Source organism: Saimiri boliviensis, chromosome 8, assembly GCF_048565385.1.
Source record: "Saimiri boliviensis isolate mSaiBol1 chromosome 8, mSaiBol1.pri, whole genome shotgun sequence".
Classification (NCBI taxonomy): domain Eukaryota; kingdom Metazoa; phylum Chordata; class Mammalia; order Primates; family Cebidae; genus Saimiri; species Saimiri boliviensis.
In genome coordinates this window covers 122,053,867-122,081,655 of record NC_133456.1, presented here as the reverse complement: position 1 = coordinate 122,081,655, position 27,789 = coordinate 122,053,867, and the positions used below count along the sequence as shown (strand labels likewise).

At 45.9% G+C, this 27,789-nt stretch overlaps 1 protein-coding gene across 20 annotated transcripts in view; it reads left to right on the top strand.

The window, feature by feature from the left end:
- Nucleotides 1-27,789, top strand: part of SVIL (supervillin) — a 171,999-nt gene that overhangs the window by 99,022 nt on the left and 45,188 nt on the right. For 3 of the 20 annotated variants that reach the window (XM_074405172.1, XM_074405178.1, XM_074405171.1), the window contains exons 8-19: nt 648-1,577; nt 1,933-2,103; nt 2,792-2,826; nt 3,718-3,779; nt 4,540-4,679; nt 6,925-7,020; nt 9,317-9,560; nt 10,003-10,576; nt 11,694-11,919; nt 20,856-20,982; nt 25,236-25,283; nt 26,138-26,215. In XM_074405172.1, the coding sequence (XP_074261273.1) occupies nt 648-1,577; nt 1,933-2,103; nt 2,792-2,826; nt 3,718-3,779; nt 4,540-4,679; nt 6,925-7,020; nt 9,317-9,560; nt 10,003-10,576; nt 11,694-11,919; nt 20,856-20,982; nt 25,236-25,283; nt 26,138-26,215 (2,731 nt within the window). The remainder of the gene's footprint in view (nt 1-647; nt 1,578-1,932; nt 2,104-2,791; nt 2,827-3,717; nt 3,780-4,539; nt 4,680-6,924; nt 7,021-9,316; nt 9,561-10,002; nt 10,577-11,693; nt 11,920-20,855; nt 20,983-25,235; nt 25,284-26,137; nt 26,216-27,789) is intronic. The other 17 variants (XM_074405191.1, XM_074405173.1, XM_074405186.1 and 14 more) reach the window with 11 other exon arrangements.

Sequence of the window (27,789 nt, the reverse complement as noted above, 5' to 3'; positions counted from 1 at the left end):
AACTGGCGGCATGCCTCATAAATGAAGGAATATGCTCTTTATTGCATGAAAAAAGTTTGTGAATGTCTAATTGAGTGCTTTAAAAGAGAGGTGATTGTTATATTTTGAACCAAAAACAAACAAACAAACAAAAAACAAAAAGCATAAATAATGGTGAGTGCTCTTACATTTTCAGGAGACAATGAAATCACGTTTGGTCAATAGGTGTCTGTATGCCAGGAACCTTCCCCACAGTCTGTGTTCTGGGCCTGTGCATGAGGAAAGCTTCCTGATTCAAGGCACCAGCCTCATTGTGCCCTAGTGCATGCTGGTGGTGTATATTAATGCATCTTTCTCTGGCTTCTGGGTATTTATTTGGTCAGAAGGGACCCATTCTCCCCCAGATTAGCATCTGACCCCGGTCCGCTTTTACAAGGGGTAGAGTGAGTTTTGCGCCCCCGGACATACATATGCAAATTGGAAACTCAGCTCAGATCACCTGACAAGTAGTTGGTTTCTAACATTAGACACCGAGATGCTTTTTCCCAGGTTATTCTCTCTCGGGGTCGGTTTCCATTCACTGGTACTCTGTGATCTGCGCATGCTTCCCTCCTGTGAAGCCAGCCATTATTGCACTTTGCAACTTAAATCCTTTTTCTTTCTTAAAGAGTTAAAGTTAGAGAAAAATTGGTGAAAGAGGAAAGTGCTCGAAGCAGCCCTGAACTCGCCTCAGAGTCCGTAACTCAGAGGAGACACCGGCCCGCGCCCGTCCATTGCCTGCCGTTTCAGTCCGAGCACTCGGCCTTTGATAGGGTCCCCAGCAAGGCAGCAGGCTCTGCACGACAGCCAATCGGTGGCTACGTGCAACCCGCAGATCCCGGCCACACCGCCAAGCTGGTGATGGCAGCACCCCTAGAACATGTATCTGAGTGCAGCTGGGTACCGTCAGCCACCCAGAATGTCCCCAAACCTCCCACCTTGAAGGTTCTAGAAGGTGAGAGAAGAGAGAGCCCAGTTCTCCATATCTGTGAATCAAAAGCAGAACAAGAAGAGGAAGGAGAAGAAAAAGCAGAAGAAGAAGATGTGCTCTTCGCTGAAGCTCTCGAGCAAAGCAAGAAAACCCCACTGGCTTTGGAGGGTGATGAGCTTGCGAGAAGCCTGGAAGATCCCTCTGGAATCGAGGATTTTGGTGAGCCTGCTGTGAGCACGGTCACCTTAGAGCATCAGAAGGAACTGGAAGGCATGGCGCACCCACCTCAAGCTCAGCACCAGCCCGCTGAGAGGACAGGCAGGAGCGAGATGGTTCTCTACGTTCAAAGTGAGCCCGTGTCCCAAGACGCCAAACCATCCGGTCACAACAAGGAAGCCTTGACGAAAAAGCGTAAGGTCCGCACCCGCTCCCTGTCAGATTTCACGGGCCCCCCTCAGCTCCAGGCCTGGAAGTGGAAGGACCCAGCTTCCAGGAGAGAGCCGGAGCTGCCCAGCCCCAAGGCTGAAGGGCCCTATGGGGAGTTTGGCGTGCTGGACACAAAGGTCTCTGTCGCCCAGCTCCGAAGTATGTTCCTGGCATCTGCCAACGCCAGCAGGACACCTGAACTGTAGGTGATGCTTCACGTGCCCTCCAGCTGTGCCACTTGCACGTCCCTGGCAGAATGACTCACTCCCCTACTTGTGTTGTGTTCTGCAGTGAATCATATTAGCTTAGCTCACAGGTGTGTGCAGGGCAACTGTGCAGAAAATGGCTCAAAAACTACCGCTCTGCTTCTGCCTACTAACGGGGAATAGCGGACTGGGTCTCCCGAGTGCCCCCTTCCTGATGTGCATGGTAGAGGCATGAAGAGGGGTTTGGCGGTGTCTGTGCCTTGACTCACGGAGATGCATAAACCTTTGCTGTCTTCTCTTTCCTTGTCTTCGTTTGCCTTCCATATACTCTCTGCCCTTTGATTCTAAAAGCAAATCACGGGTGGAGAGGTCAGCCGAAGGACCTGGCTTGCCCACCAGTGTGGACCCGGAGAGAGGGTCCCGGAAACCAAGACGCTATTTTTCTCCTGGTGAAAGTAGAAAAACTTCCGAGAGATTTAGAACCCAACCTGTAACTTCAGCAGAACGAAAGGAATCGGATAGGTAGGCATGCGTCTGTGCCATTTCCTAGTCCAGGAACGTGACAGCGACACAGGAGTGTCACACACTGACGGCCTTTGTGCTGTTTATACAGGATGCTGGCCATTCCATGATTCTTCCATCTAATCTGTAAGCGTTAGGTATTTGGCTTATGTTAAAGACTTTTTAAAGAATGTTGGCCTTTATAGTGGTATTATGATACATTCACAATTTTACATTGCATTTAGGTGATAAGAAGTGAGAAATATTATTTTTCTCCACTTATTATTTTTAATGCTTTTTACCCCCTTGTTAAATTAGACTCCAGATTGCATATTCACCCGATTTTACAGTGAAAGTAACTGAGGAATTTTGTATTCGTTTTATAAATGTCCATCTACTTGTTGTATTTGCTCTGTTGTATAGAACTGAGAAGGTTTGTGTAAACATTGTCCTCAGTGATGTGTAGTAAGCTGCACGTGTGCCTGGTCTCCCCACAAGGCGTGTCCTTGGCTGGGATCGTGTGCACACACGCTCCACAGTGTCACTTCACAACTGTGCATGTGTTTTCACAATTAGAATTGCTACCAGGAGGTTATTTGTTCAAAGAATTTAATTGCATTTTTAGTTTGACTTTTAATATGATGTTTTATTTCGATCTTCTGCTCCCACCTGCTAATTTATGATGATTATTTGCTAATGTCTTTCCCAGGTGCACTTCACAGTCAGAAACGCCAACTATTGACGGCAAGTACCTTTTCCCCTTTCCTTCCCCTTCTTTATTGTCTCATCTAGACGGGATTTAGCAATACAATTTATGGCTTTTTGAGAGAATAAGATGATAGAGCATATCAATGTCTCTCTTTGCTGCAGCCTTTCTTTCTGTGAATATAATAAAACCTAGTTGCAATTTTTGGATGAGCTTTCTCTTCTTTTTGAGAGCAGTTAGAGAATCATGCAGTGACCAATAGAAAAACAGCTAATTCAAACCAAAGAGGCAGGTTCTTCTTGCTGCTGCTACTGTTTAAAAATAAGGCCAGGCATGGTGGCTCATGCCTGTAATCCCAGCATTTTGGGAGGCCAAGGTGGGCAGATCATGAGGTCAGGAGTTCGAGACCAGCCTGACCAACATGGTGAAACCCTGTCTCTACTGCAAATACAAAATAGCTGGACGTGGAGGCGTGCGCCTGTAATCCCAGCTACTCAGGAGGCTGAGACAGGAGAATCACTTGAACCCAGGAGGTAGAGGTTGCAGTGAGCCAAGATTGTGCCACTGCACTGCAGCCTGGGTGACAGAGCAAGACTCCATCTCAAAAAAATAAAATAAAAGTAAAATTAAAAAATGAAAGAATCCCCTCCATAAATATACTCATGAAATCTCGATCGGACAAACGTTAGCGTAGCAGTCCCTGGACAGAGTTTGCTTTGGTCTGGCTTGGTTTGAATTGCAAGGGAAATTAGTACCTTTTCACTGAGCAGAAAGAATGGGCTCCCTGCAAGGGGCAGCTACCACCAATTATTCTTTTAGTGCACCTGTTCTTGTATTCAGAGATTTCCAAGTCAGCCCTGGAAGGCTTTTTGGAGACTGAACTTATATTTTCTAATAATGTCCAGTTTTTAATTTGTGACTTTTTGCAGATGAAGAAAAAGTAGATGAACGAGCCAAGCTGAGCGTTGCCGCCAAGAGGCTGCTTTTCAGGGTAAGCTGTTCTATATGCTTGAATAGAGATGATCACTGGGTGCAGTAATCTCAGCTACTTGAGAGAGAACAAAGCAGGAGGATCACTTGAGATCAGGAGTTCGAGACCAGCCTGGGCAACATAGTGAGACCCTGTCTCAAAAAAATAAAAATTGTAAGACTTAGGGAGGGAGAATCTTGTGGACCCATCCTGCTTCATGCACCTCTGGGCATGCTAAGGCCTCCCAGCTCTGGCTCACCTGTGTTCTCTTTCTAGTCAGTCTTTGGCTGGTTGTGGCCACCTCGTGGACACAGCATGAGTGTACAGTTCTGACAATGACACAAGGCTGTCATTAGAGACCCCTCTTGTAGGTCCTGTAGGAGAACAGAGTAAAGACTTTTTACTACATCCATTTCCTTTCCTTGAATTTCTTTTTCATTTAAAAATTTTTTTTAGAGATAGGGTCTTACTCTGTCACTCAGGCTGGAGTGCAGTGATGTGATCATAGCTCACGGCAGCCTCAACCTCCCAGGCTTAAGTGATGTTCCTAACTCACCCTCCCAAGTTGCTGGGACTACACACCTGTGCCAGTACGCCTGGATAATTTATGCATTTTTTGTAGAGATGGGTTCTCACTTTGTTGCCCAGGCTGATCTTGAACTCCTGGCCTCCAGCAATCTTCCCTCCTTGGCCTCCCAAAGTGCTGGGATTATAGGCATGAGCCACCATGTACAGCTCTTTCTTTGAATTTTTAAGGGTTCCACAATGTTTCTAATCTTAGGAGATGGAAAAATCTTTTGATGAACAAAATGTTCCAAAGCGACGCTCAAGAAATGCGGCTGTGGAGCAGAGGCTCCGCCGTCTGCAGGACAGATCCCTCACGCAGCCCATCACCACGGAGGAGGTAGTCATCGCGGCCACGTAAGTGCCCACAGGACTTCTCAGCCTTGGCTCTAATGTCCTTTTTTTTTTTTTTTTTTTTTTTTTTTAATACATTTAAAGAGTGTTCAATGAAAATGAGGCATTGGGGAGGTGGTTTCGCTAGAAGCCACAGAGAAGTTAGTGCTAAAGGATTTTGTTTACTGTGGTCTCTCTAAACTTTGTAATGGGATGTGTTATCTATTGTATCTCCTGGAAAAACTTGAAGGGAGTTTTTGTTCCATTTTGTTTCTGTCTCTGCATATTGTTGTTTAAAAAATCCCTTCGACAATGGAAAATAGAAACATGAAACTTGGTGGATTGCTGTGATGAAACCCCAGCTTCCAAAGTCACCCACTCCTGGCTGGACATGCTCAGCCCATATCCCATTCATTTTCCCTTTCCTCCTGCGCTATTTTCAGGCAAACACTAGAGGTCTTATTATTTCATCCATAAATATCCAGTACACATTTTTTTTTTTTTTCTTGACACAGAATCTCGCTCTGTCGCCCAGGCTGGAGTGCAGTGGCGAGATCTTGGCTCACTGCAATCTCTGCCTCCTGGGTTCAAGCGATTCTCCTGCCTTAGCCTCCTGAGCAGCCAGAACTACAGGTGTGTGCCACCACGCCCACCTATTTTTTGTATTTTTAGTAGAGACGGAGTTTCACCATATTGGTCATGCTGGTATCAAACTCCTGACCTTGTGATCCACCTGCTTTGGCCTCCCAAAGTGCTGGGATTACAGGCGTGAGCCACCGTGTCTGGCCCCACAGTACACACATCTCAGATAAGGGTTTGTTTTGTTTTTAACAGCCAGAAATTTCTTTTCTTTTCTTTTCTTTCTTTCTTTTTTTTTTTTTTTTTTTTTTTGAGACACAGTCTTACTCTGTCACTCAGGCTGGAGTACAGTGGCACAATCTCATCTCACTGCAACCTCCACCTCCCGGGTACAAGTGATTCTCCAGCCTCTGCCTCCTGAGTAGCTGGGATTACAGGCACATGCCAATATACTCTGCTAATTTTTGCATTTTTAGTAGAGATGGGATTTCACCATGTTGGCCCAGCTGGTCTCGAACTCCTAACCTCAGGTGATCTGCCTACCTTACCCTCCCAAAATGCTAGGATTAATTGCCAGAAATTTCTAAAAATTAAATTGCTGTTTGATAACTTTCCAAACAACAGGAGGTTTGTTTTGAGTAACATGTTTCAATATACTCAGAATTAATTTTCCATAATAGTTCATTCAGAGATAATTGCTTCAATCAAGTGAAAAAGTTTATTATTTTGGGTTTTTTTTTTGAGACAGTGTCTCACTGTGTCACTCAGGCTGGAGTGCAGTGAGCAATCTTGGATCACTGCAGCCTCGACCTCCTGGGCTCAACTGATCCTTCAACCTCAGTCTCCCAGGTAGCTGGGACTACAGGCAACACCACCACACCTGACTCATTTTTGTATTTTTTGTAGAGATGGGGATTTGCCCTGTTTCCCAGGCTAGTCTCAAACTCCTGGGCTCAAGTGGTCCTCCCACCTCAGCCTCCCAAAGTGCTAGAAATATAGGCCGGACACTGATAACTTTTAAAAAGTAGATTGAGGCCTGGTGCAGTGGCTCATGCCTGTAATCCCAGCCCTTTGGAAGGTTTAAGTGGGTGGATCACCTGAGGTTAGGAGTTCAAGACCAGCCTGGCCAACATGGTGTAACCCCATCTCTACTAAAAATAAAAAATAAAATTAGCTGGGAATGGTGGCATACACCTATGAACCCAGCTACTTGGAAGGCTGAGGCCAGAGAATTGCTTGAATCAGGGAGATGGAGGCTGCAGTGAGCTGAGATTGCACCACTGCATTCCAGACTGGTTGACAGAGTGAGACTCTGTCCAAAAAAAAAAAAAAAAAAATAGATTGAAAGCAATATTCTAAAACACTGACATAATCTACTGATTTTCGGATGGCTAATATTTGCTCTTTTGAATTATTATTATTTTTTACACCCAGACATGTATTCTCAAGACAGAGTAAATCCTTTCCCAGCTCTGAACACCTATTCTTATTGCTTTGGGTAGCCACTGTCTCTTTTATTTGTAATTGCTTTTCAAGTTCTTATATGATCCCCCCCCCCAAAAAGTAATTAGCAAAGAATTCCGTTAAAATTTTTGATTTAACGTTTCTGAGTTTAAAACTATGCTGTCCTTAATGCTTCTTTTCTTCTCTCTCCTTATGAATGTTTCCTCTTTGGCAATTGCTTGTAAAGTGAACCTATCCCTGCTTCGTGTTCTGATCGCACCCACCCTGTAATGGCGAGAATTCCTAGCCCCACTGTAGCTAGGACTGCTGTGCAGCCTGCCAGGTACTGGACAGATACGGATGCATGCGGCACCCGGGGCACAGGTGCCAGCCAGCAGGTGCATCGCAAAGTCTTGAATGTCTGTTGTTGGTTTGACAAACAAGTCAGTGCCGTGAGTTGTTCCGGAATACATGACATTTTGTTTGTCATAGCGCAATGTGCTGATAACTACATGCTGGTGTGCATGGGAAAACCTTTCGTCTCTCTGCATATGTTATGTGTTAGAACTAGGATCACACTAACTCACATATCCAGTTGCTTTGTTTCTGTTTTTCATAATGTCATCCCTCAAAAATTTTGTTCTTCATCTAAATACTGCTATAGCACTTAATAAAGATTAACAGAAAAATGGGACATTGGCCGGGCGCAGTAGCTCCCGCCTGTAATTCCAGCATTTCGGGAGGCCGAGGCGGGCAGATCACAAGGTCAGGAGATCAAGACCATCCTGGCCAACATGGTGAAACCCAGTCTCTACCAAAAATACAAAAATTAGCTAGGTGTGGTGGCCTGTGCCTAGAATCCCAGCTACTTGGGAGGCCGAGGCAGGAGAATCACTTGAACCCAGGAGGCAGAGTTTGCAGTGAGCTGAGATTGTGTCACTGTACTCCAGCCTGGCAACAGAGCAAGACTCCATCAAAAGAAAGAAAGAGAGAAAGAGACAGAAAGAGAGAGAGGAGAAAAGCAAAGAAAAGAAAAAAAATAAAAGAAAGAAAGAAAGAGAACAGAAGAGAAGAGCAAAGAAAAGAAAAATAATGAGACATTATTATGATAAGACCCAGTCTTTTTCAAACACCTGTAAACACAAATACATGTTGAAAACAATCTTCCCTCTTTCTAATTTATAGAGAGATCATGCCATTTTATTTGGGGACTGGGAAAATAGCAATTTATAGTGTCTAAACATAGATGTTTTACTATTGTGTTTTGGATTTTGGGGCTTTAAAATTATGTCCTTACACCAGGTCACATCCCTTCATTTTACTGTTATGTGAGCCAAAACACAAAAGCTAAAAATAATGGCAGTGCAGGGATAAAGCTGGCACACCCACAGCAGGGCCCTCCAGGGGAAGTGGGTTTCCCTACCCTCCTGGCTTCTACACAAGATCCATGGAGGACTCTGAGGCTTAGGTGGCTTTTTTGTCACCAGCCTCATTATGGAGGAACACGGAGGCTGGCTGCTCTTGGGCCTGAGACAGCTGTGCATTGGGGACTCACTGGAGTCAAGGCAGAATATCTCCCTTCCTAGATCTGAGAATTGGATCGGTCAGGGACAGAAGGTATATTGCATTAAAAACCTCTCAAGATTCACAGTGACTGTGAAGACTTCAGGCTTTCCTTCTCTTCTAGCTGGAAGTTGGAGGGAGTTATTTGTTTATTAACTTATAATGTATTTATTTATTTATTTTTGAGACAGAGTCTTGCTCTGTCACCCAGGATTGATCACTGCTAACTGCAGCCTCAACCTCCCAGACTCAAGCAATTCTCCCACCTCAGCCCCCCAAGTAGCTGGGACCACAGGTGCACACCAGCAAGCCTGGCTACGTTTTATATTTCTGGTAGAGATGGGGTTTCACATTGTTGCCCCGGCTGGTCTCTAGCTCCTAAATTCAAGTGATCCTCTTGCCTTGGCTTCCATAGCTGTGAGCCACCGTACCCAGTCAGTGGGAGGGATTTATAATCCACTGACATTTCTTTACTCCTCTGCTTACTGGAAATTGCAGATTTAAGTACCTTTTAGAAAACTGGCAGGAACCTATGAGAGTAAACACTAAGCCGAAGCAGTGACTCTTTAAAAATTAAGCCATTTGTCTTTAGCAAGTGACAATCAAGACCTTCTGTTATTATGTGGTTGACAGAAGACCATATTGTTTCCTAATTGTTTAGAATGAAAGACCACCTTCAGAACACATCTTCAGATGATGTCTCAATGCACCGTAGGTACTGCTGTGCGACTCCCTTTCATTCTGTTTACTGTGATACTAACAATGCCACCTCTCTGTCTGAGATAAGGTGTAGCCAAGCTGACTTCAGGGTCTCAAATAGGAAATTCGTTTTGTAGAAATAATTCAGAGCTAAAAGTCTGCTGTTCATAGAAGTGGCAACGCTGAGTGTCCTGTACCGACTCTGCTTGTTGAACAGCTGAACGGCTGCCTGCCTCTGTCCTAGATGTGATTAGGGCGAAAGAAGCCCTTTGCAAAACGAAGTGACACTTGGCAGAATTAACATGGAAGCTTAGCGGTGGGCTTTTGTTTATTGGTATCTATGTTGCTGAATTTTTTTTTTTTTTTTTTTTTTTCAGATTACAGGCCTCTGCTCACCAAAAGGCTTCAGCCAAAGACCAGACAAATGAGGGCAAAGAGCTGGCTGAGCAGGGAGAACCTGATTCCTCCACTCTAAGCTTAGCCGAGAAGTTGGCCTTGTTTAACAAATTGTCCCAGCCAGTCTCAAAAGCGATTTCTACCCGGAACAGAATAGATATGAGACAGAGGAGAATGAACTCTCGCTATCAAACTCAGCCAGTCACGCTGGGAGAGGTGGCGCAGGTGGGTGCACTATAGTCTGATTGCAGTTTGTGTCTGTGGTCTTAAATCGTCACACTGCAATGCTCCTCTGAGGTTAATGATGTCATTAAGGTGTTCTTCCAGGAAACTGCTACCTGCAGGTGATTTGGTAATAACTTTCTTCCTAAAAACGATAACGCTACCAAGCATGTTTCTCTTTTCTTGTTTTCATACCTTGCTGAAATATTTAGAATGAGTCCATTCTGGAGAGAAAAAAAAAAATAGTATCCACAACTGCCTTTTACCCAGAGGATTTTGTTTAACGAGACGTATAATGTAACTATGTCCAGGAGTGGTTTTCCTCTAAGAGAAACAGTGAAACTGCATCAAATCGAGTATTTCAGCTTCTGTCAATTCATAAGCCAGGATTTTTATGGACGATATTTTACAAGCAGCTTCTTCCTTTTTAACTGTGTCCTTCCAGGTGCAGAGTGGAAAGCTTATTCCTTTCTCACCTGCTGTGAACACATCGGTGTCTACTGTAGCATCCACGGTTGCCCCAATGTATGCCGGGGATCTTCGCACAAAGCCACCTCTTGATGACAATGCAAGTGCTACTGACTATAAGTTTTCATCTTCGATGGAAAATTCAGACTCTCCAGTTAGAAGCATTCTAAAATCGCCAGCTTGGCAGCCCTTGGTAGAGAGTAGCGGGAACAAGGGAATGTTGAGAGAATATGGAGAGACGGAAAGCAAGAGAGCTTCCACAGGGCGAGACAGCGGGATGGAGAAGTATGCGTCCTTTGAGGAAGAAGCATCCTACCCCATCCTGAACAGAGCCAGGGAAGGAGACAGCCATAAGGAACCTCAATATGCCATCCCCAGGAAAGGAAGCCTGGAATGGGTGAATCCTCCCATCACTCACCTTGGGGATGAACCAAAGGAATTTTCCGTGGCTAAAACAAGTGCACAAGGAAACTTGGACTTGAGAGACAGGCCGCCCTTTGAAGAGAAGGTGGAGGTGGAGAATGTTATGAAAAGGAAGTTTTCACTGAGAGGTAAATGACTAGTGAGCCTAAAGCTTTAGAAAGCAACTGGGTTTCAGTTTCTGCTTAATTTGTCCTGTGTGTCTGTGATTGCTTTTAACAAAGTTCTAAAGGCAGTTTACAGCTAAATATTGGTTAAAAGTTCAGTGGGAATCAGGCCAGATGCACTGGCTTAGGCCTGTAACCCCAGCACTTTGGGAGGCTGAGGTGGGTGGATCATGAGGTCAGGAATTCGAGACCAGCCTGGCCAACATGCCGAAACCCCATCTCTACTAAAAATACAAAAAATTAGCCAGGCATGGTGGTACATGCCCGCAGTCCCAGCTACTCTGGAGGCTGAGGCAGGAGAATTGCTTGAACCCAGGAGGTGGAAGTTGTGGTGAGCAGAGATCACACCATTGCACTCCAGCCTGGGTGACAGAGCAAGACTCTGTCTCAAAATAAATAAGTAAATAAAAAGTTCAATTGGAATTCCGTTCTCCCCTGGGTCTGACCAGAGAGTGCATCAAGTTGTCAGCAACGAAACTACCGGAAGCACTTTCATGCATCTCGGTAGGATTTCTGCTGACTTTGGTCACTCACACAATGGCCTTCTGAGCTGCTTAGCTCTGCTGGCCTCTTTTAGAAGTTGATGACCCCAAAGATGTAGGCTGGGTAAGCACAAGGAATTAAGGAAGGACTTGACCCCAGTCTCCGAATCGCTGGAGTGTTTCTTCCTGCACACGTGTTTTGCAGGCTAGCAAGCCCACTGAGTGGGCCTCTCACCATCTTTCTAAGTTTGCATGAAACAGGACAGCGTCAGTTATAATAAAGGGTTTGGTGTGTGAGCACAGCACATTTGCATGTTAAAGTATTGTTTTGGAGACTAGAACCGTTCTGGAGTTAATAGTTAAAGCTCACTTCCTGTGTCTCGCACCAATGGCCACGAAGCATTGTGCTGTGTGGGGACCCTCTGGGAAGTGTGGTTTTCTCAGAGCGCAGCGCGCTGCAGATTTGCATAAATCCCGGCGGATCGGGTCACCCGCCGCGCGCCCGCGGATCGAACTCGAGAGCTGAGCTGCTTGCGGCGAATCGCTGAAGAACGTTCCCCGCAGGAGTTCGGTGCTCACGTCGCTCTTTTCCTTCCCAGCGGCAGAGTTCGGGGAGCCGGCTTCCGAGCAGACGGGGGCAGCTGCGGGGACAACTGTGGCCCAGCCCGCGGCCCCCGCGTCCTGGAAGCCCCAGGATTCTTCGGAGCAGCCACAGGAGAGGCTCTGCAAGAATCCGTGTGCCATGTTCGCTGCCGGAGAGATCAAGACGCCGACGGGGGAGGGCCTTGCCGACTCACCCAGCAAAACCATGTCTATTAAAGAAAGGTAATGAGACTCGGGGAGCGGAAAGTGAATCCCTCGGGAGGAGCTCACAGCATCTGGGTGGCGGGCAAAGGGAAGAAATCACACGCTCAGATTCTAATGGCCTGGGCTCTTGTCCTGGAGTAATTCCGAGAAGCCGGGGTGTTTGTAAGTGACCTGCCTTTGCTCCTGAGCCTGGTTTGGTAATGACGACAGGGCGGGTTCCAGACTAAGATGAGAAAACAAACAGAAACAGATTTCTGCTTTATTTGTATGTTTCCATTGTCCCAATGTCTTTTATAATATTAAATTATTGGCTTATCTAGTGACAGGAGCTGAGATCTTGGCTCTTTCCCTTTTAGATACACAGGGTTCATACTGAATGCACAAACCACTTAATGACTTTGTGTAAAATATGTGTAGAGGGAATGATGATAAATTGACCTACAGGGCATACATCTTTGGGCTTAGAATCCAACTTTTGTTTCCTTTACAGAAAATAAAATGGATGACTTTTCTGAACTGCATTTAGAAATTTTATGTCACGTAATAGCTTGAAAGATTGCGTTTGAGCATCAAATAAGACAGTAGCCTCATTTCTTGCAAAGAGTGGCACAGGGTGCAGAAGAACATAGTTTAAATGAGACAGATACAGAGAATTGGAAGTAAATTACCTTGGGGATGTGTTTTCCTGGTTAACCTTTAACTACAGACGAATTAAGCACCAAAACATGCAATAGTGGTAATAAATGCAGAGTTTTTGATAGCAGAGTAGGGTGACTAGATAAAAATGTATTGGACTCAGGTGATAGACATCCTAAGTACAGGCTTGATCGCTGTGCATTACATATGGGTAACAAAATTTCTCATGCACCACACCACATAAATTTGTACAAAAAAGGAGAAAGTCTTCAATAGGAAAAAAAAAAAAAAAAAAAAAACATGATGGAATAGTGATAGGAAAACTGAGTGAAGAAAAGTCTTGTCAACTCCAGAGAATAATTAGGAGAACCATTTCCCCATCGCCTGTCCCCGCAGTACTGACAGCTTCCACCCTTCCTCAGAAGCTGCCACCACACAGAAGCCTGCATGCTTTGTTAGGCACTGACCACGCTTATTTTTCTAGATCTGTTTCAAACTGCCTGAGACGATACCAAACCACAATGAAAAGTCTTCTATTTTTTTTTTCTTTCTTTTTCCTTTTTTTTTTTTTTTTTTTTGAGACACAGTCTCACTCTGTCACCCAGGCTGGAGTGCAGTGGTGCAATCTCTGCTCACTGCAACCTCCACCTCCTGGGTTCAAGGGATTCTTCTGCCTCAGCCTCCCGAGTAGCTGGAATGACAGACGCATGCCACCATGCCTGGCTAATTTTTTGCATTTTTAGTAGAGATGGGTTTTCACTGTGTTAGCCAGGATGATCTCCATCTCCTGACCTCGTGATCTGCCCGCTTCGGCCTCCCAAAGTGCTGGGATTACAGGCATGAGCCACCACACCCAGCCCCTTCTTTCTCTGTCTCTCTCTTTTTTTTTCCCCCAGAGGCATAGTCTTCCTCTGTTCCCCAGGCTAGAGGGCAGTGGTGCTATCACAGCTCACTGCAGCCTCGAACTCCTGGGCTCAAGTGATCCTCCTGTCTTAGCCTCCCCAGTAGCTGGGACTACAGGCACGTACCACCATGCCTGGCTGATTTTTTCAAAAAGATTTTTTGTAGAGTTGGAAGGTCTCACCATGTTGCCCAGGCTGATCTCGAACTCCTGGCCTCAGGTAGTTCTCCTACCTCAGCCTTCCAAAGTACAGGGATTACAGATGTGCACCACCATGCCTGGACCTTCTTTCTAGTTTTAAGCTGAGCTTCTTGAATATTATTTGTAAAATAATAGATGGCATCTTTTTCAACTGACGATAAGATTATTAAATCTGAGTTCATGATAAGTGAGACCTGGTAGGCGGAGGGGCAGAGGGAGGGCAGAGGGGTCAGTGCAGTGAGGAGAGGGATGTCTTCAACCGGAGAAGCAGTTGGGCCTATTGAGGTTTGAAGTTCTCTTCCATGAAAGCAGGGCTCAAAGAGAGTTTCATCCTAGAAATCCAAGTACTGATTACTAGTTAGGTGAGAAGGAAGAGAAATCATTTAAGGAAATTAACAATCAATATCAGTTAAGCACAAGTTCTGATGTTTTATACATGAGGAAATATCCCTGGGGTATTCCCCAGTGGGAAATCCTCATATCATGCCCCCTTCTTTCAAAGGCTTTTAAAGGATCCTCCCCATCTTTGGGCATTTTCCATCAGTGGGGACTCAGGACTTCTGATAGAGGAGCCCTGTGTCTGTCCACTAAGCCATAATTCCTGGTGTACTTGCCTGTTTATTGGTCAATTTTAGTTGATCTGTATCTTTCTGAAAGTTTTAATCCTATGAAATTTTCATTTTTAAACTGAGACATGGGAAGCTGCAGCTTCTTAGCTTGGGCTTTGTGGACATCGAAGGCCTTCAAGGATGGCTGGCAAGCATCTGTGACTGGCGTGGAAGTGTGTTGAGAACTGGATGTGTGAGAGCTCACCTGCTGGCCGGCAGAGGCCACAACTTACCGTGGTCGCCAGGAGATCCCTTAGCCGGGTCTATTCAGAATCATGGTAGACAGGAACGCTTGATGGATATTCAGCTATTCAGTTTGTTAAAATACGTTTCAGAAAGGACAAAGGGCTGGGTGCGGTGGGTCACGCCTGTAATCCCAGCACTTTGGGAGGCCGAAGCGGGCAGATCATGAGGTCAAAAGATCAAGACCATCCTGGCTGACATGGTGAAACTCCATCTCTACTAAAAAATACAAAAATTAGCTGGGTGTGGTGGTGGTCGCCTATAGTCCCAGCTACTCAGGAGGCTGAGGCAGGAGAATTGCTTGAACCCGGGAGGCAGAGGTTACAGTGAGCCGAGATCGCACCACTGCACTCCAAAAAAAAAAAAAAAAAGAAAGAAAGAAAGAAAGGATAAGGGACACTATTTAGCGGCTATGTCTGTAATAAATTAACACAAAATACATTACCAGCGATCTTTCCCCTTACCTTGACGGCACTTTTATTTGTACTTTGCTGAAAATAACTAAATTACATATATTTACAATTCATTCGTGATCGCTTTGCCCTAAATGAGACTTTAATCCTTCACTTTTGTGAAAGTGGAATAATGAAGCTTAAACTAATTAAAATAAGAATGTTTTTCCTTATTCCCATATTTATTTGGGCTTTACTTGCTTTCTTGAGAAAGAAATATATAAAATCATAGGACTTCCAAACCTTATTCTAACTGCCTCTGACTGCCTCATTTTACCAAAGGAGGAATTTAGCTCTGGGAGTCTCCAGGACCAGGTAGTGAATAGAACTGACCCAGGGGCCACGTCTCCAACTCTCCCCTGGTTCATGGTGAGACCAGGGTAGGCTCAGATTAGTGTTAGGGCAGCCAACTTCGTGGCTTCTAACCAGGAGAATACGGTAAGGACAGAAATTCCAGCTAGACGGCAGCGTTAGAAAGACATACCATCTTTCTTCATGAATTTTCTCAGTTCACATGTTCCTAACATGGCTTATTTCAAATTACACATCCACGTTCACATTTCAGCATCTAAGAAATAGAGCCTGGGATTTACAGATTTCCTTCGTGTTTTTTTTATAAATGGCTGTGCCCGCAAAGGAGGGCGGGTCTGTTTTCAGTCTTGCTGTGTCCGTCTCTCCCCTGTCTGGGGCCTAAATACATTGAGTTCTCCATGCTCAATGCTAATCAGAGTCACAGACGGCCTTCTGCATTTTGGGCACGATACCTCATTTAATTTTTATTTTTATTTTTATTTTTTGAGACAGGGTCTCACTCTGTCGCTCAGGCTGAAGTGCAGAGGCAGGATCTTGGCTCACTGTAACCTCCGTCTCCCAGGTTCAAGGGATTCTCCTGCCTCAGCCTCCTGAATAGCTGGGATTACAGGCGCCTACCACCACGCCCAGCTAATTTTTGTATTTTTAGTAGAGACAGGGTTTTGCTGTGTTGGCCAGGCTGGTCTCGAACACCTGAACTCGGGTGATCTGCCTGTCTCAGCCTCCCAAAGTGCTGGGAGTAGGCGTGAGCCACTGCGCCCAACCTAAAAAGTTATTTATTTATTTATTTATTTATCACCTGACCTTAGTTGATCTTCCCACCTCGGCCTCCCAAAGCACTGGGATTACAGGTGAGAGCCACCATACACAACCCTTTTTTAAAAAAATATTTTCTGACATTGAGAATGTCAAATTGGAACCATAACCAGCATAACATTTAGGATGCAGTTGACTTTTCCCACTGGATTAGGAAAATCGCTATTTTCTAACTGTCCACATGATGTGTGTTTAAATTGTCCCTGTTTGGGAACTTGTTTGAGAGGCATTGTGAATTAAATAATTCTTACGTTATTTAGGGATAAAACCTTTGCTATTGCTTAAAGTGTACCTTAGGCCTTTAGAAATCTTATTTATTTCCACAACGTCAGAAACAGTGGCATCTGAGCTTTCATGGGGAAGAAGACTATTGGAAAAGAAAAACAGAGCCATCCTTCACTTTGAGAAACTGGTGGCATGTAAGGACTCAGTGGAACTCCCTGAACTGCTGCAGAATCCACCGCCTCTGTGGAGTTCTGCCCTGGGGCACTGGCTGGAGGCTCCTGTGTTTCCTGCGTGCCTGCCCTGCCCCCAGCATCCACCCTTCAATGATCCTCCCACTTCAGGCTCCCAAGGAGCTGGGACTAGAGGCACACACCACCATGCTCAGCTGACTTTTTACTTTTACTTTTTATTTTTTTGTAGAGACAGAATCTTGCTCTGTGGCCCAGGCTGGTCTCCACCTCCTGGCCTCAAGCAGTCCTCCCACCTCAGCCTCCCAAGGTGCTGAGATGACAGGTGTGACCCAGTATGCCTGGACCTCCTCTTCCAGTGTTTGATTTGTCTCTCATTTAACATACACTTTGGTTGATTCACTTCTCCAACTTGTGAACCAGCCAGGACCAAGATGTAATATAAGTTATTTATGTGTGCATTTCAGCCCTATTTGAGATCTATGAGGTGCCTGTAATTCTCTAAAAGGAAGGGAGAATTCTAAAAAGAAAGAGAGAGAAAGCACACCTTATTTAGTGTTAGGGGCACATGTCATGCCTCCTGTTTGACCCAACCCAGACCGCTCTGAGCCTGAAGTCCATGTTCCCAGCAAGTAGGGCTCTCAGGCCAGCATTCCCTGCAGAATCTTGTGGGCTGTGGAAGGGGAGGAGCCGCTCCCCGGGAGGCCTGGCAGGCACCTGTCATGGTGGCCCTGGGCCAGGCTTCGGTGACTAAGCCAGTGTCGTGCGCCTCCCTGGGTTCACGCAGCCCCAGGCCAAGCCGCTGCCCAGGCTCCCAGCACCACAGTCCTGCAAACAGCACTTGGACTTGGCAGTTGTGAAAAGCGCTGACAGTTGTTTGAATTGCACCAGCAGGAATTTATGTCCTGCATAGACCCAGACATCGGCTCCTCGACCCTCTCGGAGCCTGGCAGTCTGTGGTGAGTGGGAGCACCGTGAGCTCACAGGAGGAAGGAACATGTTTCCCCAAACATGTTCTCCCGCCCTCTTCAGCGTGGGGGACACCAACGAGGAAGTCTAAAGGGACAGGAAGAACACATTCAAGTTCTAGTGCATGTTACGTTCAAGTTACTCATCATGCACTCGGAGGCTGTGGGCTCGGGCTGGCTGCAAGGGCCACATGGGCTCCACGGAAGCTCAGTCTCTTCCACGTTATTGTGGTTGCGCTGTCGTCTTTGGGAATCCCTAATGGTGACCCTGCTGGCACATGTAGAAGCAGAATTTCAGGGTTTGGAATGGAGGAATTCTTTGGCGGCCATCCATGGTGGGAAACACCTTCTAAGAAAGCCGGAATCCTACGCGCTTCCTGAAACGGTATGGCAGAAATGTGTCTGGTCAGCTAATGTTCTGCCGCAGCGAAACAGGCTAAGCACAGGCAGGCAAGGGTTGTGGTCACGTCTCTCTGCCCACTACCATCCAGCGTGACCTCAGTCAGTGGAATTCCTGACCCGGATATGCTCATGCCCTTGTCCGTCAGAAATGAGAATAACAATTTCCAGTACATTAGGGGTCGCCGTGCAGATCAGCAGAGTTTAAGGTGGACGAGGCGGTGACCTCCGATGCCACAGCTCATGTTTTTCTAAGTCAGTTTTAGATGCCGCAAAGCCACCACCAGGGAAATCATCGATGATGCAGTTGCTGGTGTCCTTTGAGAACTTCGTTTCGAGAAGGTCTTCAAAGACTGGAGCTCGTGACTTTCAATAAACTCAACTCATGAAGATGAATTTGATTTTTTAAAAATTCATCATTTGAATCCAATCCGATTAACAAGGTGGATGGTCAAGAGGAGTAACTGCTGGTCGGGGTCGACGGTGAAGTGAGTGAAGCTGGTTCTGAGGCCAGTGTGCAAGGAGAGGATCAGTGAGATGAGTGCCTGGCTCCACAGGACGAGGAACTGGAAAGAAGTCTTCACCTGGGGATTAAAGTGCTGGCATGCTTACTTTCTGAAAGTCTCATTCATTGATGCTTTGAAAGCTCAAATGCAGCATGCAAATATGAATTTCTTTTAATGATTTTATTTTGTGAGATTCTTTCATTAGAATAAAACTGACTCATTCAAAATAACTGGAGAAAAGTGAGTCATAGTCATTATATGTGGTACAAAATGATGCGAATTAAAACACTTAAAGGAATCTAGATTTCGTGTCCCAGCCCATGAACTAGCCCTTGTAGCATGCAGGGTGCTGTTAAACATTCAGGAATTTCAGGAGTTAGGACCACATGAGACCTTGACCCAAATGGACTCTGCATGAAACAGATAGGCAGCCTCGCCACGGTTCTCGAGAATGCGCACGTGAGGTCTTATCTGCTGCCCCTTAGTAGGAGGAAAAGAGACTGAGGAAGGGGACAGGTCCAGAGCTCGAAGCTCCGGCCTCTTTTTCTTCATGGCTTACTTTCCGTTATTTGACTGAGTAAACAGACAAGTACGGCATAATTGTGTCCACATATGTCGATGTCCCTGGATTCTTGTTTAAGTTCTACAAAATTTGTTTTCTTATTAGCGTAACAAAACTTTTATCATAGGATATATCTCCTCTCATCTCCAAAACAACTATTGAATGGGAATAGGAAAGCTTGGAAAAAGGGCCCTTAGGATCATCTGGTCCAGTTCCTCACGTGACAGATACGGGAGGGAAAACCGAGGTACTCAAAGGGAGCTGCTGGCCAAACTGGGACCAGGGCTGCTGTGCTGCTTAAAAATACACTGTTGTCTAGGTGCGGTGGCTCACGCCTGTCATGCCAGTACTTTGGGAGGCCGAGGCAGGGGGTCACTTGAAGCCAGGAGTTCAAAACTAGCTTGGGCAGTATAGCAAGACCCTGTCTCTACCAAATAAAAATTTTTAAAATTAACCAGGCACAGTGATGCACACCTGCAGTCCTAGCTACTCTGGAGCCTGAGGCGGGAGAGTCACTTGAGCCCAGGAACCCGAGGCTGCAGTGAGCCATGATTGTGCCACTGCACTCCAGCCTGGTGACAAAGGAAGACCTTGACTCTAAAACAGATTTATAAAAATAAAAAATACAGGCTGGGCACGGTGGCTCACACCTGTAATCCTAGCACTTTGGGAGGCCAAGGCACGTGGATCACGAGGTCAGGAGTTCGAGATGAGCCTGGCCAATATGGCAAAACCCTGTCTCTACTAAAAATACAAAAAAATAGCCGGGCATGGTAGCATGTGCCTGTAGTCCCAGATAATTGGGAGGCTGAGGCAGAAGAATTGCCTGAACCCAGGAGGTGGAGATTGCAGTGAGCCAAGATCGTGCCACTGCACTCTAGCCTGGGCAACAGAGTGCGACTCTGTCTCAAAAATAAAAATAAAATAAAAAATGCACATTTATGGATTATGCATTAGTGATATTTAGAAGACCTGGCCCATCAGGTCCAGCACAGAGGGAAAGGGCTCTAGACATTTGTTTTTACCCTCATCTTTAAATTATTTGAGCATCAGCTCAGATGAATCTAATGATCACCGCCTTTTTTTTTTTACCTTTGATCTTTTCCATGTTTGTTTGTCCAATGCAAATGCCTAAGATTTCTTCAATCATGTCAATACAGTTAGCCAAAACAGCCTCACATTTGTGAAAAATAACCTTTCAGCAACCCAGTGTTCAAGCAGCTTCCTATCAAGTCACATGGCATTGAACTAAAGTAGGTTAGGTAACAACCTCAGTTAATTAGATCCTTTTTTGGTGTATATCATTCCCTGAGGAAAGTTAAAGTGATAATTTTTTTTAAAATGGGTTTTTAGAAAATAGTTTCTGTCTAAAGAAGACAGATAAGAAAGATAATATTCATTTATAGGAAAAGAGCAGGGCTTAGAATGCCTGAGGAGAAACAGTCGCAAACATCAAATTTTACCTCTAATTGAAAGGGGTGATACTAAGAGATGGTGGGAGCTTCACGGTTTCTGTTTTAAGCCCACGTCTTCATTATTCTCTGTAACACAGCTTTAGTCCTTTAATGTTATTTCGCCGAGTGACCAGAAGGCGTCGCTAGAAGACATTTTTCTCTGGGGACGGTTCTCTTGCTCTCAGCCCCCAAACGGGTAAAACAGACATTCCGTGGCTGGGATGATGGGGCATCTTTTATCTAGCAAGTCAGACTTCGGCTCTGTGTTTCAATCAGCTGTAAAATCTTCGGGGCCATCTTAGAGAAGGGACTTTATTATTTTCCCAGACATGCTGTCTTCAGAATACATGAAATTCGAAAAGTTAAAATGAGGTGGCTGTGGTCACGTCTCGGCCAAAGGCGTCTCACTGACTGAGATTATGGCTCTCTCACGAGGAAGAGCTTGGTGCTGAACTCTCTGTGGCTGGCATGTTTCCCTCCTAGATTGGCACTGTTGAAGAAGAGCGGGGAGGAAGACTGGAGAAACAGACTCAGCAGGAGGCAGGAGGGCGGGAAGGCGCCGGCCAGCAGCCTGCACACCCAGGAAGCGGGGCGGTCCCTCATCAAGAAGGTAACGTTGCCCATGTTAGGGAAGCATCTGGACTAACGTCACTCCTGGAAGTGCATCAGAGAGACACGCATGTGCCACCTAATTCCTGCTCTGTGAAGCATTTGTGCGTTTTTGCACTGAGGATACACACTGAGGGTCTGTCACAGAGCACCTGAAAGTGGGCAGGGGGCTGAGCCTTGAGATGCTTTAGAACTGGGGTCAGTGCCACATACACACGGTGTCAGCAAGCAAGTGCCTGAAGGTTAAAGTATGTACTTTTTCTTCAGTTTAAACCCCTTCTTAAATGAAGTCTGGCTTTAGAACATTATTAAAGCCTTTGTAATGAAAAAAATGGAATTCACCACTAATATCTTTAAGTTGCATGTAAAATGTGGACTTGGGTTTCCTATGCAGAGATTTTTAATCCTAAGTATAAAAAGTACGGACATAATTGTGGTTCATGGGTATTTAGTTCATCATTTTAAGCGTGTTTCACGAGTAGCTATGCCTTTTATTGAGAATGTACAGTGCTGTATGTTATAAATTGAAACAAGATTAAGTAATGCGTGGTGATCCATGCGAGCAAGCATCTCGTGTGCGTAAGTATTGATGAGCTGTTAAACTACAGATGCGATGATGGCCGGCTTTTGACAGGCGGTGCGCACTGTCCTAACTGACGGCGCTTACTTGTTGGCTGGCCCTACAGTTGCGAATGCCCCTCCTGGCTGGAGGCGAAATGGTGCAGCAGTGACGTGCTCCCTGGCCACTTTCTAGGCCCAGAAGTCTTCAAGTAGGAAAGAAAAACAGTGCTTTCAACCAGCTGATCCCCAGGCCCCCGTTAGCTCGAAAATAAGTTAAGCATCGGTGGAAGGACGAGATGATGAGCGTGACTTTCACGCATTAAGAAACTGATATACAAATGCGGTGTGCTCATAAAGTGTGAGTCAGGAGTTCTGGCGCTATTGCATCTGATACTTCTGTGTCTTCATAGGTTACATTGGAATGGCAATTTGAATTTTCTCCTTTGAGACATATATGATGTTAAAGATGATATAACTAAAGACATTTAACCTCAGCCATTTGTAAAGTTCTCAAATACAACTAGAAAGTATGTGCATATTTTTCACCCACCATGTGAAACTCACATTTCAAAAAGGAGATCCTGAAGTAAAAGAAAACTGCATCTGTGAAATAATGTATCCCCACCCCCCACAAACTTTATTTAAGAGTCTTGAAATCATTGCTTCAAAAACGACTTTAACACGTTCCCCATAAGCAAACCTGCCGACTACTATGTCCTGGCACTAAGCAGCACCTGGCCCCTGGGCCATCATTTTGGAAGGTGCAGAGACTCCCCCGCCCGTCAAGAGCTGGGAGTCCCAGAGAGCCAGGTGGAAATTTAAATGAAGCCGAAAAGCACAAAGCAGGAGAGGTTCCTGGTGAATAGGAACAGACTATTCACCTATTCAGACTATTCAAATGGGTGCGCCACCCACTTAAAAGAACGGAGGGTCACCTTAGGTGTGAAAGCCAGAAGGCTTTGAGTGGAGGATGAGAGCTCAGCCGCCTGAGCACTGGCTAAGGCTTTTAGAAGGCAAGAGATGCCAGTTGTCCGCAGCTGCCTCTGGGGTAGAAAACCCAGTGACCTGAAGACTGGGGCTTCCACCTGGGATGGGGCTGGAATGAAGTGCTGCCTCGGGACCCATGGAGGCTGCTGTTTCTGCAGCAACAGGGAACCTCCCACTCTTCCTCAGTGGCCTGGTTGCCTTGGCTGGAGACAATGAGCTCTTTGAAGTTAAAATAAGAAGGTCTATTTTAGGCCTCTGTAGCCCACACTGGGCAATCTCAGGTTCTGCTGAGGTCAGGTGTTTCTCAGGCGGCCTCTGGCACCCCCTGGTTCGTTCCTTCCTGAGGACTGGCAGTGTTTTCAGTCACCCGCTGGCTGTGCTCAAATGTGGTCGGTGAGGCACCTTTGACCTGGTCTGTCTTAAGGGAGTCCCCAAATAGCTGAGAGGCTGCCACACCCACTGCTTGCAGGTGTCCGAGTGCTGCCTTGGAGAAGGACAGACAGTCATGACACGTGGGGCCTGAACATGGGCGCTTGCTGCAGGGAGTAGCTCTTGCCTTGCTGATGGAGAGGGACCCAGGAGAGCAGGTGCTGGAACCTTCCATCTTCAGCACCAAGGGCAGAAAGCAGCCATGTATGGTCAGCTCGTCACGCCCTTCGCAGTTGCTGTATTCCTGTTGTGTGCTGAGAGCCTGCTGCCGTGAGTGTGCGTGTGTGGGAACGCGGAAGGGGCAGGAAAGAGAGGGGACTCCACGTTCCCGCCATTGCACCCACGAGACTACATGCAGGGTGGCAGTCAGCACTGTCCTATAAAAATAGAATGTGTGCCACATAGGTCATTTTGAAATTTTCTCAGAGTCACATTAAAAAATACATTAAAGGCCAGGCGTGGTGGCTCATATCTGTAATCCCAGCACTTTGGGAGGCTGAGGCAGGGGGATCATGGGGTCAGGAGATCAAGACCATCCTGCCTAACAGGGTGAAACCCCATCTCTACTACAAATACAAAGATTAGCTGGGCGCGGTGGCAGGCGCCTGTAATCCCAGCTACTCAGGAGGCTGAGGCAGGAGAATCATTTGAACCCAGGTGGCAGAAGTTGCAGTGAGCCGAGATCGTGCCACTGTACTGCAGCCTGGGAACAGAGGGAGACTCCGTCTCAAAAAAAAAAATAATACATTAAAGGATGCCTTGAAAAATCTATACCTGTTTTATCTCTGTCAGTGGATTAGTCTCAAAAGAAAACATATTTGAGGTGCCCCAGCCAGCATCTCATTTTCCGTCTTTTATGTAAAGATTTACTTTGGGGCCAAGCACCGTGGCCATGCCTGGAATCCTAACACTGGGAGGCGGAGGCAAGAGGATCACTTGATCCCAGGAGTTCGAGACCAGCCTGGGGAACATAGTAAAACCCCATGTTTACCCTACAAAAATTAGCCAGGTGTGCACATGTGGTCCCAGCCACTTGGGAGGCTGATGCAGGAGGATCGCTTGAGCCCCAGAAGTTGAGGCTGCAGTGAGCAATATTTGTGTCACTACACTGCAGTCCAGGTGACAAAGCAAGGCCCTGTCTCAAACAAAAACAAAATTCAGGGGCCCATGAATAGATACTAAGCTAGAGTTTTCATTTCTGTACTAAAAGTTCTAGCACATCTCAGAAAATGGAAGACTCACCAGCGATTCCTTCTTTCCCCATTTCACTCCCAAAAATGAAGACTGATGAACTAGAGCTAACGAGCACTAATTGTTTACGTGGCTGTCTCTGTCATTTCCCGTGAAAAACTGTGGGTATTCTCTTTCTCTTCCCCACTTTTCTTTCTTTCTCTTCCTTGCTTCCCTTCGTATCTTTCTCCTGTTCTTGGTTTAGTCTGCACCAGGCTAACCTGACTGAAACATGGGTTCCTCTCGTAGCGTATTATACTTAGTCTAAAGGTGTTCAGCTGTTTGGCTTGTGGATTTGGCCTGTTCTGCACCGTGTGGTTTGTGTGCACTTGAGCATGGCTTGTGTACAGTTTCCTCCAGAGCCACCCATTCCACCAGAGAGACAGAAATGAAATGAAGCAAAGTCTCAAGGAAGTGGGTGGGCAGGAGTCTGTTACAATTAACTTTCAGTTATGTATTTGTTTTCACCAAATAATCATTTTTCATTCCAACCCCATTTCGGCTTATTCGACTTTCAGGCATACACGGTGACTCCCTGTCTGTTGTGAAGGTAGTCATCCAGCAAATCAGACCTTTTCCAAGAAGTGAAAACCCTTCCTAGACTTGTGCATTAAAAGCCTGTGTGTGTTTCTGAGTTCCAGGTGGGAACTGGATATCCGACTGTGCTGTGAGGTCAGTGTCTCCAGCTCAGATCTATGACAGCCCCAGAGACAGTGCCTGAAATTTCAAGAAAAGTGAATCTGGCACATCCATATTCTCAGTATCTGCTGTCATTGAAATTCCAGATCACAATCCAGGAGAATTTAGAGAATGAAGTCACTTTAGAGGTTGGGAGGGAGAGACAGGCTGAGGGAACACCCTCTAAACTCCAGATGGTGATTCTGCAGTGAGGGAATGAGGTGGCCTGAGGTTCAGTCACTGCCTGGTGTGCGCGCACGCATGCTGCCTTTGAACCCGGCACAAAGTCCTTCCCGGTGATTGCGACGCCCTGACGAGGCTCTTTCCTTCCAACGCCCTGCAATGTTTCCTGTTTGTTTCAACCTGTAGGAAGAAGGAGGAGGTGCAGATGATAACGCCATTTCTAACCTGCTTTGGGTAAGCCCGACTCTAACACAGGTGTCCTCTAGTGGTGGCCGGAGTCACGCCTCGCATGGGTGATTCTCCTCCTGGGTGGCTCCTTCGGGCACCCTCCCTGTGCTTGATCTCCAGACCAGACGCAGCCTTTGTCTGCAGTGGAGAGCTGAGCCCGTGCCCTTAAATTATCCTTTTTTAATCATGCAATGAGAATGCTTTAAAGAAGATGATATTTTCAGGGCCGGGCGCGGTGGCTCAATCCTGTAATCCTAGCACTTTGGGAGGCCAGGGCGGGTGGATCACGAGGTCAAGAGATCGAGACCATCCTGGTCAACATGGTGAAACCCCGTCTCTACTAAAAATACAAAAAAAAATTAGCTGGGCATGGTGGTGCATGTCTGTAATCCCAGCTACTCAGGAGGCTGAGGCAGGAGAATTGCCTGAACCCAGGAGGCGGAGGTTGCGGTGAGCTGAGATCGCGCCATTGCACTCCAGCCTGGGTAACAAGAGTGAAACTCCGTCTCAAAAAAAAAAAAAAAAAAAAAAAAAAAAAAAAAGAAGATGATATTTTCTGTTAAATGTTAAAACTGTCAGTGAAAGTCATGGTTGCCTCTCTGCAACTGACAATCTTCTATAAATTAACTCATTTCATTACTGCACAAAGCTGACTCAGGTACAGTTATCTCGAGTGTGTGGATTTATTTTAGCATTAGCATTCAAGGGAGGACTCTCTTAAAAAACTGAAATTGCAGCCAGTAAATTAACATTCTGTTAGAAAAATCATTGTTTTGTCTCTCCCTCCCCCACGTCCCTGCCCGGCCCCGCTCTCATAAATCTTCTCTTTTCACCTTTAATCCTCTTGCTCTGCTCTGTAGGAACCTGTACATGCTTCTACTTATTCTCCTGCTATTCCTGCTGCCCATAAACACCTGTGTTTTGTGTCAATTAATCAGGTGAGGAAAAGCCACTCATCTTAAGCCTCAATGCAATTTCTGAGCAGCAGGGGAAGAACTTCTGTTTAATTTGGGGGAATAACTTATTTGCTGCATTTCACTGTGAGAGAGAGGAGTGTATGTGTGTGTGTGGGTAAAACTGTGTGTGTCCATGAGAATGTGTATGCATCTATGAGTGTGTTTCTGATTGTGTATCTGTAAGAGCGTCTGTATGAGTGTGTGTCTATGAGAGTGCATGTGTGTGTTTGTGTCTGTATGTGTGTATGAGTGCATTTCTGGGTGTGTATCTGTGAGAGTGTGTGTCTGTATGTGTGTGGGTATCTGTAAGAGTGTGTGTGTGTACATATGTGTGTGTTTAATTGGTTCTTCATATATTTAGGGTCAGTCACACACACACTGATCCTTGTGCAGATTTTCAGATGGGCTTGGTGGTATTAATTCACCTCATAGTCATGAAACTGGTTTAAGAGGAGAGTGTCCCCCTCAGCCTCTACGCTTTCCATCCCGAGTCAGGAGCCCAGGAGATGTGCCAGTGTTCTTGGCTCCGGCTCAGTCAGGCTGTTGTCCTGCTCAGTTCACAGAGGAGGAGGATATGGTGGAGGACGTTTGGGGTGTGGAGGGACAGGGAGACTCAGCGAGGGGAGGCCCCTCCAGTGGCCACACTAAGGCACCAGGAGGAGCTGGTTCCAATGGCCCTATTAAAACGAGAGAGCACAGCCCCTCCTGCTTCCCTCCATCCTCACTGTAGCCGCCCTGAACCCCATGCTGGAGGGCAGACCAGGCTGAGCCACTCTGCCGGTGAACACATGCAAAATAGGAATGGCTGGTTTTTATTTCCTTGTTTCCCTGCCTGAAGATCCCATTCTCCGTCTCTTCGTCACTCTCACTGCCAGTCCTTGGCAACCTCCATTTTTTTACTGTCTCATAGTTTTGCCTTTTCCAGAATATCAGAGTTGGAATCATACAGGATGTCGCCTTTTCACATTGGCTTCTTTCATTTATGCATTTAAGATTCCTCTGTGTCTTTTAAAATTATTATTATTATTATTATTATTATTATTATTATTGAGATGGAGTCTTACTGTGTCACCTAGGCTGGAGTGCAGTGACACAATCTTGGCTCACTGCAACCCCTGCCTCCCCGGTTCAAGCAATTATCCTGCCTCAGCCTCCTGAGTAGCTGGGATTACAAGCTTTTTTTTTTTTTTTTTTTTTTTTTTTTGTATTTTTAGTAGAGATGGGGTTTCACCATGTTGGCCAGGCTAGTCTTGAACTCCTGACCTCAAGTTATCTGCCCACTTCAGCCTCCCAAAGTGTTGAGATTACAGGCGTGAGCCTCTTCCATGTTTTTTTATGGCTCGAAAGCCTTTTTCTTTGTAGTGCTGAATAACATTTCCGTATCTGAATGTGCCACAGTTTCTTCATCTGCTTGAGGACAGCGTGGTTGCTCCCACGTCTTGGCAATTATGAAAAAAGTGCTATAAGCATCTATATGCAGGCTTTTGTTTAGACATAAGTTTTCAACTCAATTGAGTATCAAGGAGCATGACTACCGTATGACATAATAAGAGTAC